This window comes from Podarcis melisellensis (assembly GCF_964234715.1).
Source record: "Podarcis melisellensis genome assembly, chromosome: 1".
In the NCBI taxonomy this organism is placed as follows: Eukaryota; Metazoa; Chordata; class Lepidosauria; order Squamata; family Lacertidae; genus Podarcis; species Podarcis melisellensis.
Genome location: NC_138528.1, coordinates 66,569,703 through 66,585,165, shown reverse-complemented (window position 1 = coordinate 66,585,165; position 15,463 = coordinate 66,569,703). Strand labels below are relative to the sequence as shown.

Sequence of the window (15,463 nt, the reverse complement as noted above, 5' to 3'; positions counted from 1 at the left end):
TTGTCACCCTTTTTTTTAAAAAAAAAAAGTTTAGGCAGGTGGCTTCTTTGATACCATGGAACACCTTGGAGATTTTAGCAATTACATATTCAAAGCTGTGCAGCCATGAGAGCTCAAAACTTATTTTTTATTTAAAAGCTGGAGTTCCAGGATCTTATGTAAATACCATGGCTTGCACCAAATCATAGTGAGTTTAATTTTAAATAACATGGAACACAAGATCTTCATTGGGTTGTATCCAGTGCTCCACACACATAGTTCTGCTGACCCAGTGGGGCTTCAGTTTCCTCTCCTTATCTCCATGTGCTCCCAAATCTGCTCTGGACGTTTCCCCAACTCTCCAGAGCTGATTGATTGGGGTAGTGGGGTGGGGAGCTGGAGGAGAAAAGAGAGGTGAAGGAGGCTCCATCATGCACATGGAGGTTTGTTTCGACAGCAGAGCTGGAACATTGGAGAGGGTCCATTGTTCCAAAGAGAACAGAAATAGGATTTGAATTTTGCCTGTTCAGGCTACAATGAAAAACAATAGGTTTGATTTAGAAATGTTAGCTCACATCGGTAGAATCCCTTACATTCTACCAGCAAATGGATATAGGCCCTGTGGATCTAGAGCTTTTTATTAACTCTCCTACATTCTGTGGGCATTTGTCTTTTCCATTTGGCAGGATGATATCATATGTGTCTTATAAGTGGATACTTTAACCAGTCACCACATTAGGGGACATATTGATTAAATGTTTTATGCCAATATGGTGGAGTTGCTGATTTGAAGTATCTAAGAACAGTTTTCTACCATTCTGAAGAGCACAGTAATAGCTGTGTGGTCATTTCAGTGTGGTGTAGTGGTTAGGAGTGGTAGTCTCCTAATCTGGAGAACCGGGATCGCGTCTCCGCTCCTCCACATGCAGCTGCTGGGTGACCTTGGGCCAGTCACACTTCTGTGAAGTCTCTCAGCCACACTCACCTCACAGAGTGTTTGTTGTGGGGGAGGAAGGGAAAGGAGAATGTTGGCCGCTTTGAGACTCCTGAAGGGGAGTGAAAGGCGGGGTACCAAATCCAAACTCTTCTTCTCTTCTTCATCATGATGTTAGAGTTCATCTAATATGTTGATGTTATTTCACAGCCGTTCTGGCCCATGGGCACTGGTTGTGCAAGAGGGTTCCTGGCTGCGTTTGACACAGCGTGGATGGTGAAAAGTTGGGCCCAAGGAAAGCATCCACTTGATATCCTTGCAGAAAGGTTGGCATCTCTTGTTTGTTCTTCCCATGTATTACAGTGAAACCAAGCAAACTTCGATTTTCCTGGGGCCTGGGTTGATCCATTTTATTTATTTATTTAAATTTATGTACTGCTTCATTGTAGAACAGCCTCAAAGTAGTTTACAAAAAAAAAAAGGTGAAACAGTAAAATTGTTATTAAAAAAATTACAACCATAATTTAAAACACACAGAAAGTCAAAACCAAAATAGACATTATGAACATCTGGGTAGGCATGTCTAAATAAGAATGTCTTCAGCAGGCTTTGTGTTTTTCTGTTGTGAAGAGCCCTGAGGCCTTTGGATGAAGGGCAGAATACTAAATAAGTAAGTAAGAATCAAAGAGCTGCTGAGGATTTATTAGGATGGCATTTTGTGTGTTGAGTAATGAAGGCAAGAGTCTGGACTTAGAGAAAGGGCATATAAGGGCTGAGAAAGCATGTTTGTGGATGACAAAAAGAGAGTACAGTCGTACTTGGAATCCTCACTGACTAATAATGATTGGGTGAATCTATACCCGATGCTGTTTTGTGGTTGAAGGAGCTGCTTCCTTGTGTGAAGGGGGAAAAAATCAAAGCCATATGATCTTGGGTGATGTAATCTTATTTCTTCCTAGCTATTTTCCTGCTTGAGGAAGACATACTTAACGTCTGTCTCAGTTGTTCCCACCCCAGTCATTTATCATGTTTAGACAATGTTTTCAAGTATTGTGTTCGACATTCTAAATATATGCAGGGAGCACATAAGGTAAAGAAAACACTGTAAGATAGAAAGCACACATACACACACACTTGCAACCTTTTGTTTTTATCTTCCAGAGAAAGCATTTATAGGCTCTTACCTCAGACAACACCTGAAAATATCACTAAGAACTTTGACCAGTACACCATTGATCCTGCAACACGTTATCCAAACTTGAACTCAAGTTGTGTTCGACCTCATCAGGTAAGCTGGGGTACATGAGAAATGCCTGTCTCCAGCTAAGTTCTACTCAAGAGCAGGCCAATTAAAATTAATGAACCTTAGTTACGTCTGCTAATTTCAAAGGGTTTACTCTGAATATGACTAACATTGAATACAACCCACAGGCTCTAGAAAGCAGTGTGAATGCTTACCTATGCTCTGTAAATGACTGACTTTTGTAGAAAGTCACTCAGCCTCCAATTCCCTAGATAAAGCAATGTTTGTATAAGCGAAACATTTGAGAGATTTGGAGATACGGACCCAATTAGGATGATCACATCAGGCTTTATAAATCATGGTGCTCCTGGTTTATATTCCAGGTTTGAGTCAGAAATTTTGATAACCTTTCATGTTACTTGATGGGAAAATGTTGGTATGACAGGCTTATTTTGTGTCTGAATAATTAGCAGATTGAGAATTCAGGGTTGTTATAGCAAGTATTGTATTTTATGGGGTGTGTCTTTCCTTAGGTGAAGCATCTGTACATTACAAATGAGCTTCAGCCATTCCCTCTAGAAAGAGCAGACTCCATTAGAAGATCAATTGGACTTTCAAGACATGGTATGAAATGCATGTTTTGTTATTATGCTTTTTACATCCTATAAATGGTGAGGGGAGGGGAGATTTGTAGCTTTGGACAAGTAGACTATATATATATATATTTAAAATCTGCTATTTCAGAATCTGATATAAGGCCAAACAAGCTTTTAACCTGGTGTCAAAAACAAACAGAAGGGTACAGGAATGTTAGTGTCATGGACCTCACTACTTCATGGAGGAGTGGCCTTGCCTTATGTGCAATTATGCATCGCTTCAGACCTGACCTCATGTAAGTTCTTATGTCTTTTATATGTGTAATGCTAGCTAATTGCAGGTTCTGCCACCTACAAAAGTATAGACTTGGGTAAAGCCAATCAAAACAATGAGGAGAGTTTGTTTCCCTTTTTAACATCTTTTTTTTGCAACTAAGCATGTATTTGCTCGTTTTTTCCTTCGTGAATGTCCTTGGCTCAGTACTAAAAAAAGTAAAAATGCAAGGTATACAGTTTCCAAGAACTACTACTTGAGATTTTAACTGTATCGTTTTTGCTTACTTTTGTCGGAGTCTGAATTGCTTTTTTTTGTTTTTAAAGCAAGAAACCGCTATAATTCTTTGCAAATATACATGGGAAGATGATATTTGTGGAAAAAAGAATCCCATAGCTTTACTAGGTCTGTGCCAAAAGGGCTCACTGCAACACAAAACATTCAGGATATATACACTACCAATTCTTGAATTGGTATTGGATGGCCAACTTGATATGACTTCTTATGATGTTAAGGATCCGAACCCTGGGGAGACATCCAACAGTTGGTTCTATGGGTGTTTCCTTGCCTGTTACGCACAGAGTAGTGTGCTACACCATTACCTTCACCAGGCCCTTCAAGAATGAGTGTTCATCCTTCTCCTGATGATTTGGCCAGTTTGATTTGCCAGGGACTTGGAAGCATTGTTACAAATGTAGAACTTTGGATTATAAACCCCTTCTGGAAGCTGTCTTTGTATTCCTGCCGTGACTGTATCAGCTCCCAAGTTGGGAGTGATGCAGAAACCATGCAGTTAGTGCCATATGGGGATTTTTTTGGGATAGCCTGAATAAAAGACATTTTAGAATCTGTATGTTAAGCCTCAAGCTCTGTTTTGTATTGTTACCCAAGCCAAAGAACGTGATCTGCCTAAGTAACCTTCTGCCCAGATTATTTAGGGGGCAGCAGAAAAGAACTCAGGGTGGTCCTACACCTTAAAGCCGTTCCTCCCCATGGATTTGTTTTGAGGTGCAGACAGTGTCAAAAATATCTGGTCATGGCACTACTAGAGAAATAGTCCTTATTAGCAGATTTAAACACTGTACATCAGGCATGACCAAACTTGGCCCTCCAGCTGTTTTGGGACTACAACTCCCATCATCCCTAGCTAACAGGACCAGTGGTCAGGGATGATGGGAATTGTAGTCCCAAACGTTTGGCCATGCCTGCTGTACATGATTGGATGGAGGTGGTTTTGTGGGGGTTTTTTTGCCTTACTCCTATGAAAGTACACCTTAGAGTTAAAATGGCTGCTTCAGTAAGTAGCCACAAACACCTGAGAACTAACTGGAGGAGGGCTTGTGCTCCACTGTTGTCCCCCTCCCCCTCTTGTCTTTATTGTTGCTGCTGCTTGGGGCAGGAGCAGCCAGGGGCTTTCTAAATTGCTATGCTCTTGGACTTGATGGCAACACTCCTTAATTCTGAGGGCCTTCTGACATTTTGTTGAATCTCTTTCTGTTCTTGCTTTCTGATAGTGCTGACAAGGCACTTAGAAAGGTCTGGCTTACCATTTCCCATGGCTTTTATCACCAGTGTGAGAGGGAATGGTTGGAACCAGCAAATGGTAAATGCATCTCTTTGGGAGATAAGGTATGGTGCTGCTAGTTGCCTTGAAGGGGGCAGTAGCGAAGTGGAAGTGGTGAAGGGGGAAGCCTCCTTTGACACTAATTGATCTGTCTGGCTGCAACCTCTTCAGGTTAAGGTGCTCAAGCATGTAATTATTCCTGGATGACAGAGATTACCTAGACCCATTTCAGTCATCATTTGGCATGGCTTGCGAACTGAAACTGCCTTGGTTGATGACATTTGTTGAGAGAGGGTGCAGTCTAGCTCTTGCTAATTGATCTGGGCTTCTCATTGCCTATCTCATGGACCATGGTATACTTTTTGGGTGGCCTGTCCTGTTGAACGTGGGAGATGCTGTGCTCAAGGACTTCCATTTCTGTTTGAGGGGTTGAAAGTGGGATGGAGTTTTCTTCTTCATAAATCCATTGCATTTGTTATGGTGCTCTGCAAAGTTCTGTTCTGCCCACCATACTATTTAACATCAACATTAAACTGCTAGGAGAGGTTTTCTGGAAGCTGGGGTTTAGGTAGCATGAGTATGCTTCTGCAGTCTCACTCTGCCTTTTTCATCTAATGTGGTTAAAGGTTAGATGAGGATGTCTGACTCTGAATTATCCATAGTGAGATGAATGGGGCTTAGTATACTGAAGTTGAATCCAGATAAGAGAGGGGCACTGTTGGTTGGTGGTTTAACCAACCAGGGCTGTGGAAGTCATCTGCTTTTGTATAGCATTGCATCCTCTCTCAAAGATCAGGTTCACCACTTAGGGATCTTCTTCAATCTGGCATGGTTTGATTTATCAAGTTACATGTTGAATATCACCAGCTGTGTCCCCTTCCTGAAAGGAAATCATAAGTATAATGGCTAAATCCTTTGAAAGGTGAGGGGAATTCATTCATGTGTAATAGAGCTCAGCCAATGGCATTTCCTTGTTTTCAGAGCTTAATTCTCTCTGGCTGTAAAAGTGGAGAATATTGCTGCAGTTTTTGGAGGTGAGCTGGAGAAATGGTTAAAAATCTTTAGGGGTGGAAGATTTACACTTTGATTTGACAGTGGTGGATACTCCAACCCTGGCTGCCTTTTAAAGACTTTGCACCACTGTGGCAAACATCCACTCCTAGTGTGCTTCAGGACCATTTCTGATTCCATATCTGTGTGGAAGGATGCGACATCACAAGATAGCACCTTTTCAGGGTCTGTGCTGGTGGGAACAGGGATTGGTATTCTTTTGAAAAGAAGAATATAGCCCTTTTCTCCCCCCCCCAAAATATGACTGAAAAAGTTCATCAGATTTTTTTTTTGGGGGGGGGGGGAGAGAGCATTGTGTCCAGACATGCTGTTGCTATGTTGCAAGCATCAACCTTCCCTGCTAACATATGCCATGTTTGCACCAGGGACAGAAATACCTACCTCAATTCCTAGGATAGGAGTTTCAACATAGTATTGTTTGGCACATGTTGTTTCATATAGGTTTTTTGAATTGTGAATTGGTTGTCGTCAGCAGAGAGGTGACCCCTGTTCCACTCACAGAGCTACAGTTTCCAGAGTTGGTTTAACAGGCAATCCCTCTTGCCAGGGAACCCTGGAAATTGTAGCGCCGTGAGGATAATCGGTTTCTCCTAGCAACTCTCAGCACCCTTTACAAGCTGTAGTTCCCAGGAGTCTTTGGGAGAAGGCATGGTTGTTTAAAGTGGTATGATCCTGATTTGAATGCCTATTGTGGATGGGACTAAGCCACAATTCAAGGTTGTTTCTTTTGCATGACTGAGGATTGAAGATGAGATGGCAACCTTTCAAGGCCCACCCAGTGAGTTGAAGGCTGAAGTGTGATTTGCACCAAGGGTAGCACTTGGCTGATTCCTAGACCACACATGTTCAGTTTTGCTCAAGGAGGCAACTTTTTCAACCGAATAGAAGTATTTAGATTTAACTAAATCGAAGTGCTTGCTTACTTTCATGTGTTGTTTGGTGGGGGTGCCAATTTTCCTAAACAAAATTTCTCTGTGGAGGATTGCATCAGGCTTCTGAAATGGTTGCTTATAAAATGTTTCCGAAATAGAAGATATTATTGAAGGGGCAGGGCAGGGGAACTAAAATATCTACACTTCTGCAGACTGATGTGCCCCTCTTTTTGAATCCCCAAGTGACTTTGACTCCCTGAATGAAGAAGATGCCGTTGGAAACAACCAGCTGGCGTTTGACATTGCTGAGCGAGAGTTTGGAATTCCCCCCGTCACTACGGGGAAAGAGATGGTGTCTTCTGGAGAGCCTGATAAACTCAGTATGGTCATGTACCTCTCAAAATTCTATGAGCTATTTAGGGGAACACCTCTGAGAGCTGTGGGTAAGTCAATCTAGGTTGCTCTTAAGTCTTAAGAGAAGCCAGCCTTTCACTGTTTTACAGCTTGCCTGATTGACCCTGAAGCCGAGCCAAAGTTTGCCTTGCAGCTCCAATATAACTTGCTCTGGAATGTCCAACTGTAATAGCTGTGTTCTGTAGTTATCCCAGGCTTTAAAACGAAATGGGGGTGTAATGTCTAATATTGTGAATGGCTTATGCCGGCTTAAATATTTTATCTAGAGCTGGGTGACATGGTCATTGCCATTCATCTGTACTTAGTGTCGCTGTAATGTTTCACACAAAGTTGTTGGTTTTGCACTCATTTACTCCATCCTAACAAGTAAACAAATCTGACTTATGTACCAGGCACCAGGAGTGCTGGGGCATGAGGTTTCTCAGTATAGTGGTATCTGTCAGTACCATACCAAAAAGAGAGAGACATATTCCAGTCAACCTTCCACATGGTCCACAGCCACCAGGATTAGAAAGATCTTCCTCCAGTCCACCAGTTAAGGGAAGGGAAGGGAAGTGGTGATGGGAGTGGCAAGGCTGGAAGACATCTTCCATGTTGATTAAAATCTGAACTAGAGAAGAGCTAGGGCAACAGTACTTGATCTCTTAGATTACAAGCTGCTGAAACTTCTATTTACAGGCCAGGTAATACAAATTTCAGTGATGCTTGCTGACACAATAGGGAAATCTTAGATTGGCTTACAGGCAAATGAGTGCAATCTCAGGCACACTCAGCTTGAATAAGACCCATTGAATATAGTGATATTAAAAATTTGATAAATAGGAATAAGATTGTGCTATTTGGCTCAGACAGTGATGTTATTTTAAAATACAGTTGAGTAAAACAGATCTTTTTGCATTTCGAGGTTAAATTTCAAAACATGCTTTATTAAGAGGAGTATTTCCTTAGCCTAATAAGAATGCTCCAGTTGCTGGACAGCATACTTTATATTTATTTCTTTATTTATCCATGTTTGAACAGGTGCTACGGATAAGCGAAATGGAGAAAGAAAGGATCTTTGTTCAGCAAAATCATCCAACTTCAATAACTACATGAATTTAACTTTTCCAAGGAAGAGAATACCTAAAGTAAGCATCCTATAACTTCAGTAGCTCTGTCCTTTTAAAAAACCCCAATTATAAACCAAATTAATATATGCTTGTGTTCATCAAAGAGCTATTAGTTATGATAGCCAAAACAGAATTTTGTATTCGGGGACATTATGTACAGTACAGTATTCAGCTGGCCTTTGGTTTGATCCAGCAGGCTTGTTTGCAGGCTTGTTTGCAGAATACTTTCCTCTAGGAATTCACTGCAGCATTTGTGGGTGGTGAATTGGGGGAGGGATTGTGATCAATTGGCAGGGGAGTTATTTGAAATTTTAGAGATCTTACTTATTAGGGGCAGTCGTTACTGGCTGTGTCTTTGCCGAAGTGGCCTTTGCTAAAAGCTTCTGTAGCAGCAGAGTTCCTCTCTGGTTTTTTGCTGGTATTTATCCCCCCACACACACACACATTGCCCCATTGAACTGTGAGGCCACAGAGAGCTTCCTTATATTGAGCCAGATGATTTGTCCATCTGGTTAGGTGAGATTATCTTGGTTATTTACTGGGTCAAGTAAGATAAACGTCATTGTTTATATTCCAAATGTGAAGTTTCTTAAGCATGCAACAAAATGTTCTGATTCAGTAAAAAAAAAAATTGTCTTTTTGTGAGGGTATTGTTTTTTATTGTATCAAATCAAATGCACACTTTCCTTTGCTTTAATTTCCACTTTTTGGGTTAGGATTTTATTATTTGCTGTTTCCGTGGCAATCTCAGAATGCAAAACTGAGACTTAACCTTAATGGTGGAAGAGAAATGGGTAAAATGTCTCTGTTGTTTTAAGAGGGTCATAGATGAAGCAGGAAAAGGTTAGGAAATATTATTTTGCCAACTTATAAAATCCTTGTCTGCATTTTAAATCACCTCAGCTGGGTCTTTTGAAACACACTAAATTGTTCTAGGAAGAATTTACTCAGAACTAAGTATAAGATCATTCTTATGTTGCCCATTCTATAAATAACATCCTCAAATCATATGAACACTTAGCTACCAAGCAGTTACCTCATGCCCTTTTTAGGAAACAGCATTTCTTCGCTCAGCCATGCAAACAGAGCTGGCACATTTACTCAACAGAAGCCTAACTGACAAAAATCAAATTTTCCAGGAGAGAAAGAATACCACACCCTCTTAAAGCAAACTTCCAGCAGATTGTTTTGCTAAAAACTTGATATGGTATTTTTCAAGGTGTCACTTAACAACTTTTTTGTTCATGGACAATTCAGTCATTACAACACTGCATACTTGTGCCCTGTTTATATTGGTGCTGGACATTAATAATAACCTGAATTAAAAATTCATATTGAACCCATATTCATTATCCCCCCCCCCCAGTTTTCTTGTTCTTAACTGGACAATAAAAATGTAAATAATATTGTATTTATTAATTCAGAAGGCCTAACAGAACTAATTTCATGTAAAAGATTAGAATTAAGCAAAATCCTTCTCAGAGCCTTACAATTTAAATCTAACTTTATCGCCTAAGGGTTGTTGGATCCAGAAATCCCTTGGGTAGAATGCTTACTCACAAAACAATCACACTAATGGAAAGTTTGGCGGTGGGTTTTGTCAGTTTCTTTCCCACCTACAGCCACTTGCACCCCCTGAAAAAATTATTTGGTGGATTGTGTGTTGGAAATGGATGGAGCTTGTAGGGGGAAAGGAGAATTGGTGAAGATCTTCCCTTTCCTTTCAACAACGAGAGCTTTTGCTGGATTAGAGAGCACTTTGTATCCTAATCCCATGTATCTACCAATAATCATTTTGATCCCAACAAAATCTAATATGGGTCTAGGAAAATGAGAACCTTCATTTTTAAGGAAGTCTTTTTTGGACCTCTGCAATCTCAGGGGCATTAAGTAGAAAGAAAAAATAATGGCATGGGGTGGTATCTAACTAAGCCCACCTTTGCACAATGCCTTTAAAACACTCTGATACTGCTTTTTAAACAGCCATGGTTTCCACCAAATGATTCTGGCTGCTGTAGTTTAGAGATGCAAAGAGTTGTTAGGAGACCCCCCCCCCATCAGCCTCACAGAGCTACAATACTTATAGTTACCTAGGAAGAGATTTATTGTCAAACCACTCTGGGAATTATAGGCCTGGGCAGGTACTAGGGGTCTCCTAACAAGTCTCAACAACCTTCACAAACTATAGCTCCTAGAATTATTTGGGGGGGGGGAGCCATGACTGCTAAAAGTGGTATTGTCGTGCTTTGAATGTATGGTGTTAAGGAGGCCTCAGTCATACTCAGAGTAGCAACTTAAACCCATGGATTTGGTGCTGTGGTCTAAACCACTGAGCGTCTGGAGCTTGCCGATCAGAAGGTTGGCCGTTTGAATCCCCACAATGGGATGAGCTCCCGCTGTTCTGTCCCAGCTTCCGCCAACCTTGCAGTTCGAAAGCATACCAGTGCCAGTAGATAAATAGGTACCGCTGCGGTGGGAAGATAAATGGTGTTTCCTTGCGCTCTGGCTTCCGTCACAGTGTTCCATTGCTTTTAGTCATGCTGGCCACATGACCCAGAAAGCTGTCTGCAGACAAATGCTGGCTCCCTTGGCCTGAAGCAAGATGAGCGCTGCATCCCATAGTCACCTTTGACTGGACTTAACCGTCCATGAGTCCTTTACCTTTATCTTATTCTGAGGATGACTTAGTTGAATAGCACCCATTGTCAATAAGTTGATAAAAAGCATGACTGTAGAATAGTTCAAGGGACGCAGGTGGCGCTGTGGGTTAAAGCCTCAGCGCCTAGGACTTGCCGATCGAAAGGTCGGCAGTTCGAATCCCTGCGGCGGGGTGCGCTCCCGCTGCTCGGTCCCAGCACCTGCCAACCTAGCAGTTCGAAAGCACCTCTGGGTGCAAGTAGATAAATAGGGACCGCTTACCAGCGGGAAGGTAAACGGCGTTTCCGTGTGCGGCTCTGGCTCGCCAGAGCAGCGATGTCACGCTGGCCACGTGACCCGGAAGTGTCTCCGGACAGCGCTGGCCCCTGGCCTCTTAAGTGAGATGGGCGCACAACCCCAGAGTCTGTCAAGACTGGCCCGTACGGGCAGGGGTACCTTTACCTTTACCTTTAGAATAGTTCAACCGAAGCATATGGTCTGGAATACTACCTAGTAATTATTTAATTTTGTCAGTATCACCGATTTTTAATTAACCATTGTTATTGAAACGGCTATCATAAGCACCACTTGTTAAAAATGTAGACTGGCATCTGTGGGGAGAAGTTATTCAACTCTTGGCACAATGTTAACAGCATTTGTTATACATAGGGGGAAATGTTTCTACCTGTTCCACCTGCAGCTTATCTCTTTGTTTTTATTCATTTGTTAGCAGGAAATCTTTTCCGTACTGTAGAAAGATCTGAATTTTCTAATTCCTATGTCAGTCATATTCAGCAGTAAGGGGAGACAGAAATCCATTTACCAAAGCCTCCTGTTCAAGACTCCAGATAAGAAGTGTTCTATTGTCCCGTGAGAGGGAACATACAAACTCCAGCAGAACAAATTGTGCCACCGCAGTGTTTAGTCTTGTTAGGCTGACTAATGCTTACACCGAACATGATGCTTTGTTAGTGAGAGCCGGTACTTGGAAGACGTAGTACTTAACATACTGTCATCCGTTTCTCTTTCTTTGGGATCAGCCCAAAAGTTAGGGCTGAGATCATTCTTGATTCCTTACACCATGAGTTATTATAAGCAGTGGAAATGTAAAAAGGAATCCCTTGTTTCTTTGATCTTGCTCTCTCCCTCCGCCCCTGCTCAATGCCAGCAGTGCAGATTACAAGGCTGAAGCCTGTGGTTGGTCTTGACATTTGCAGGAACACAGACAGGTTACATATTTTTTCCCAGCAAAATGTTTGGTGTGTTTCAAGAAAAGAAAATTGAAACACAATACCAGTCAAGCCAGAGCCTACAACATGTTTGTTGGGTGCTGTAACGTTTTGCTCACCAGTTCATATAGTAGATAATTTCTCATGTCTGCGAATTAAATCTGTAGATCCATGCAGGCCCTCAATCAGGCAGCACTGGAGTTCTAATCCTCTGAGCTCAGTTACCACAACTGAATGATGTGCTTAAAAGTTATGTGTGCTTCACTGCCACAGTACATTTTGCCTCCGAAGTCCTGCCTAAAGCAACACACTCAGATGCTTTGTAGCATTAGAAAGCTGAGGAGTCTAGACTTCTATAAGCGTTGGTTATTATGAAAGCATTTGTTATGTAATTCTGACTCGTTTGAAAGAACTCTTGGCTTTGGTCTGAACTAATGTGTCTGAGGCCTCTGGCGTAGCCTTTAATCCACTGATGAGCCTCGGACAAAGTATTTCTCCCAGCCTTTATTTCCTTTATTTATACACCAAGTGTATAGGACCAGCCTATGTTAAAGTTACATGGAGGAATTGAAGGACCAGTTCAATGAATTTGTTGCACACATGCCTAATGCTACTTGAGAAATCTCAGATTCCAGCTGTCCCTGGTGGAATGTGCTGTTGCTCAAATTTGACTTTTATGATACCTGAAAATGATGATCTAATTTTTATCGATAATTTTTTTTATGGCTGCTGTCCTGGCCCTAGGTAGCCATTCTGGAAGTTGCTAGCCTAAAGCTATTAATGAGGCCTGTTTCACAAGGAGCAAATATGTTTGGGCAAAATTAAATGTGACTGGGCATCCATGTTTGTCTGGCCGTCCGTGTATACTAAAAGGGGCACATGGATGAAAGAATTTGCAATATCTGGCCTTCCCATGGCTTCAGGCAACTGTTCTTAGTTCAGTTTACTTTGGGTATTTAAGCCGCTGGTGGGGAAAGTGCCTGTGCTGACAGAATAGTTAGGCAAGGGGCAGGGAGGATTCGGATCTGACCCCATCCACCCCACTTTTTATGTGAATGGAGAGACAGGAATAAGCAACGTATAATAAGCATTGCTGCCTCATCAAGTCTAGCTTGGTTTCTCCTAGATAACATTTTGCTGAGGATAGGGAGATGCTTATGGAAATAGCAGAACAAGCCTCAGCTAATTTTTATGATGACTGAAAGTGGCCTGGAATGAGTTCTGTAGACATATGTCAGTGGAAACATTTACAAACTTATTTAGTAATTAAATTAAAGCTAGTGCCTAACCTCAATTCCTCGGTCTGATCAACCCATTCATTTTGTCACTGACCAGTGAATTTAGTTTTGTGGGATGTCTTCATTTTAGCTGCCATTCTCTGTTAAGTTGATAGATTCTGAGTGTGTATGCCATTGTGAATTATATGTTTTGCTTCCTCCAATTGTTTTTAGGCAGAAGAAAATGAAACCAGTAAAAGGCGACGTAAAAGTCTCATTAATTTTGAAGAGGTTAGTACTAATTGTCATGATTAAATTTGCTATTGGTATATGGTTTTAACTGATCAACCGTTTTAGGCAAATCAAGTGTCCTGATCTATTATCCTTAAGTCTTTAATGTATAAGAATTGTTGAAAAAAAGTTCTTCCTTTCATATTTGCGAGCATCTATATTAAATTGACTTCTGTTTGTTTAAATGATTTTGGTATAAGAAGCTGCAGCTGGATTCGCAGCCTGGCTTCTGTTGAAGATGTCGACTCACAGACGCAGTGTCTGACAGGCATTGCTTTAATTTCTCTCCGCTATTCTCTAAAAATAGAATCTACATTATAGATTATAAACATGCCAAAAAAGTTCTGATCCATACACAGACAAGTGTGTGTGTGTGTGTGTGTGTGTGTGTGTGAAGTTACCTTCTTCATCAAAAGTGAAAACCAACCACCTATGCTTGGCTCCACCTTTTAAAGTGGGAGATGGGACCAGATGCCATGCCTAGCACCTTACTATCCCCAGTCTACCTTCTTTTGAAGCCTGACTTATGAATGAATATATATATATAGAGAGAGAGAGAGAGAGAGAGAGAGAGAGAGAGAGAGAGAGAGAGAGAGAGTATGTTTCCATAGACTTTATAGGCTGAACATGGGGAAAGTAAAGTAACCTTCTATTTTTCATAGGCTTTCTGCTTTCTTCCATTACTTGCATCTGTGTCTCAATGCATGCCATTGATTGAGTGATTGATTAATGGCATTTCTATCCCACCTTTTTCTCCAAAGAGCTCAAGTTGGCATACATGGTTCTCCCTCTCCTCATTTAATCCCTACAGCAACCCTGTGAGGTAGGTTAGGCTGAGAGGCAGCGACTGCCCTAGGTCACCCAGTGAGGGTCATGGCTGAGTGAGGATTTGAACACAGTCATAGGCCCACATTCATTTTATCTGAATTTTAAATCTGTTGAAGATTCTATTTAAATTTTAAAGTTGGTTTTACTTTTCATGCATTCAGTGACACTTCTGTGGCCTGTGGACTGGTCAAGATGCCATATCAGGCTGTCCCTAACCTTCTCTCTGAAGTGGAGTATATACATTTTCCTTCAATTGTTCCATTGCAGTCTTCAAGTTCTTTGAATCGAGGTACGAATTCTGGTAACCAGCTGGGGGACTTGAAAGAAGGAATGAATCAAAACAAAGTGAAGTCTATGGCAACTCAGCTCTTAGCCAAATTTGAAGAAAATGCTCCCGGTCCTTCACTACGGAGGCAGGTGAGTAAATAATAATTGTAAAATTCTTCTTTGAAAATGGAGGTGAGTTCTTTCTCATGAGTAATCAGCTGTTATGAGCAACATGCCTAGAGCCCAAAGCCTGAAATACTTAAAATGAAAACTGGTAGTTGGAGCTCTTTGGATACTTCACACATGTCATATTCACACGGTTGTTCGAGTATAAGGAAATAATTCACAGCCATTTCTAGTCAGTAGTTTTGAGGAAGCTTTTCCTGGGTTTGCACAAGAACAGTTCTTCTGGGCAGTGGAGTTCCATTTAAGCTTCAGAGTGTCCACATGCATAGGAAATGGCTAGAATGATCATAGGCAGCGCAGACAGGGAAGGCTGCCTACAGATAGTTATGGTAATTCTAAGATGTGGGAGTAAAAGAAACATCCATTTTGCATTTCCTGTACAGTGGTACCTCGGGTTACAGACGCTTCAGGTTACAGACTCTGCTAACGCAGAAATAGTACCTCAGATTAAGAACTTTGCTTCAGGATGAGAACAGAAATCGTGCAGTGGCAGCGCGGGGACAGCAGGAGGCCCCATTAGCTAAGGTGGTACCCCAAGTTAAGAACAGTTTCAGGTTAAGAACGGACCTCCAGAATGAATTAAGTTCTTAACCCGAGCTACCACTGTATTTGGGTGGAATGACCAAACGGCCAAAATGAGTAGCTCTGTTAGGGTGAAATGCACATGGAGTCACTTTAGACACTAGAAAATCTGATAATATTGGTAATGTCCAAGTCACTGTCTGATAACTGGATGTTAGGGTAAAATTATG

General features: G+C 41.5%; 1 protein-coding gene across 14 annotated transcripts in view; it reads left to right on the top strand.

Annotated features, from left to right (window-relative positions):
* MICAL2 (microtubule associated monooxygenase, calponin and LIM domain containing 2) overlaps positions 1 to 15,463 on the top strand; it is a 140,633-nt gene that overhangs the window by 47,430 nt on the left and 77,740 nt on the right. For all 14 annotated transcript variants that reach the window (XR_014172139.1, XR_014172140.1, XR_014172141.1 and 11 more), the window contains exons 9-16: positions 1,124 to 1,239; positions 2,075 to 2,201; positions 2,690 to 2,780; positions 2,901 to 3,048; positions 6,777 to 6,976; positions 7,968 to 8,074; positions 13,374 to 13,430; positions 14,526 to 14,675. Coding sequence is in view for 11 of the 14 variants with exons in the window: in XM_081926794.1 (XP_081782920.1) it covers positions 1,124 to 1,239; positions 2,075 to 2,201; positions 2,690 to 2,780; positions 2,901 to 3,048; positions 6,777 to 6,976; positions 7,968 to 8,074; positions 13,374 to 13,430; positions 14,526 to 14,675 (996 nt within the window). In the remaining 3 variants the exon portion in view is untranslated. The remainder of the gene's footprint in view (positions 1 to 1,123; positions 1,240 to 2,074; positions 2,202 to 2,689; positions 2,781 to 2,900; positions 3,049 to 6,776; positions 6,977 to 7,967; positions 8,075 to 13,373; positions 13,431 to 14,525; positions 14,676 to 15,463) is intronic.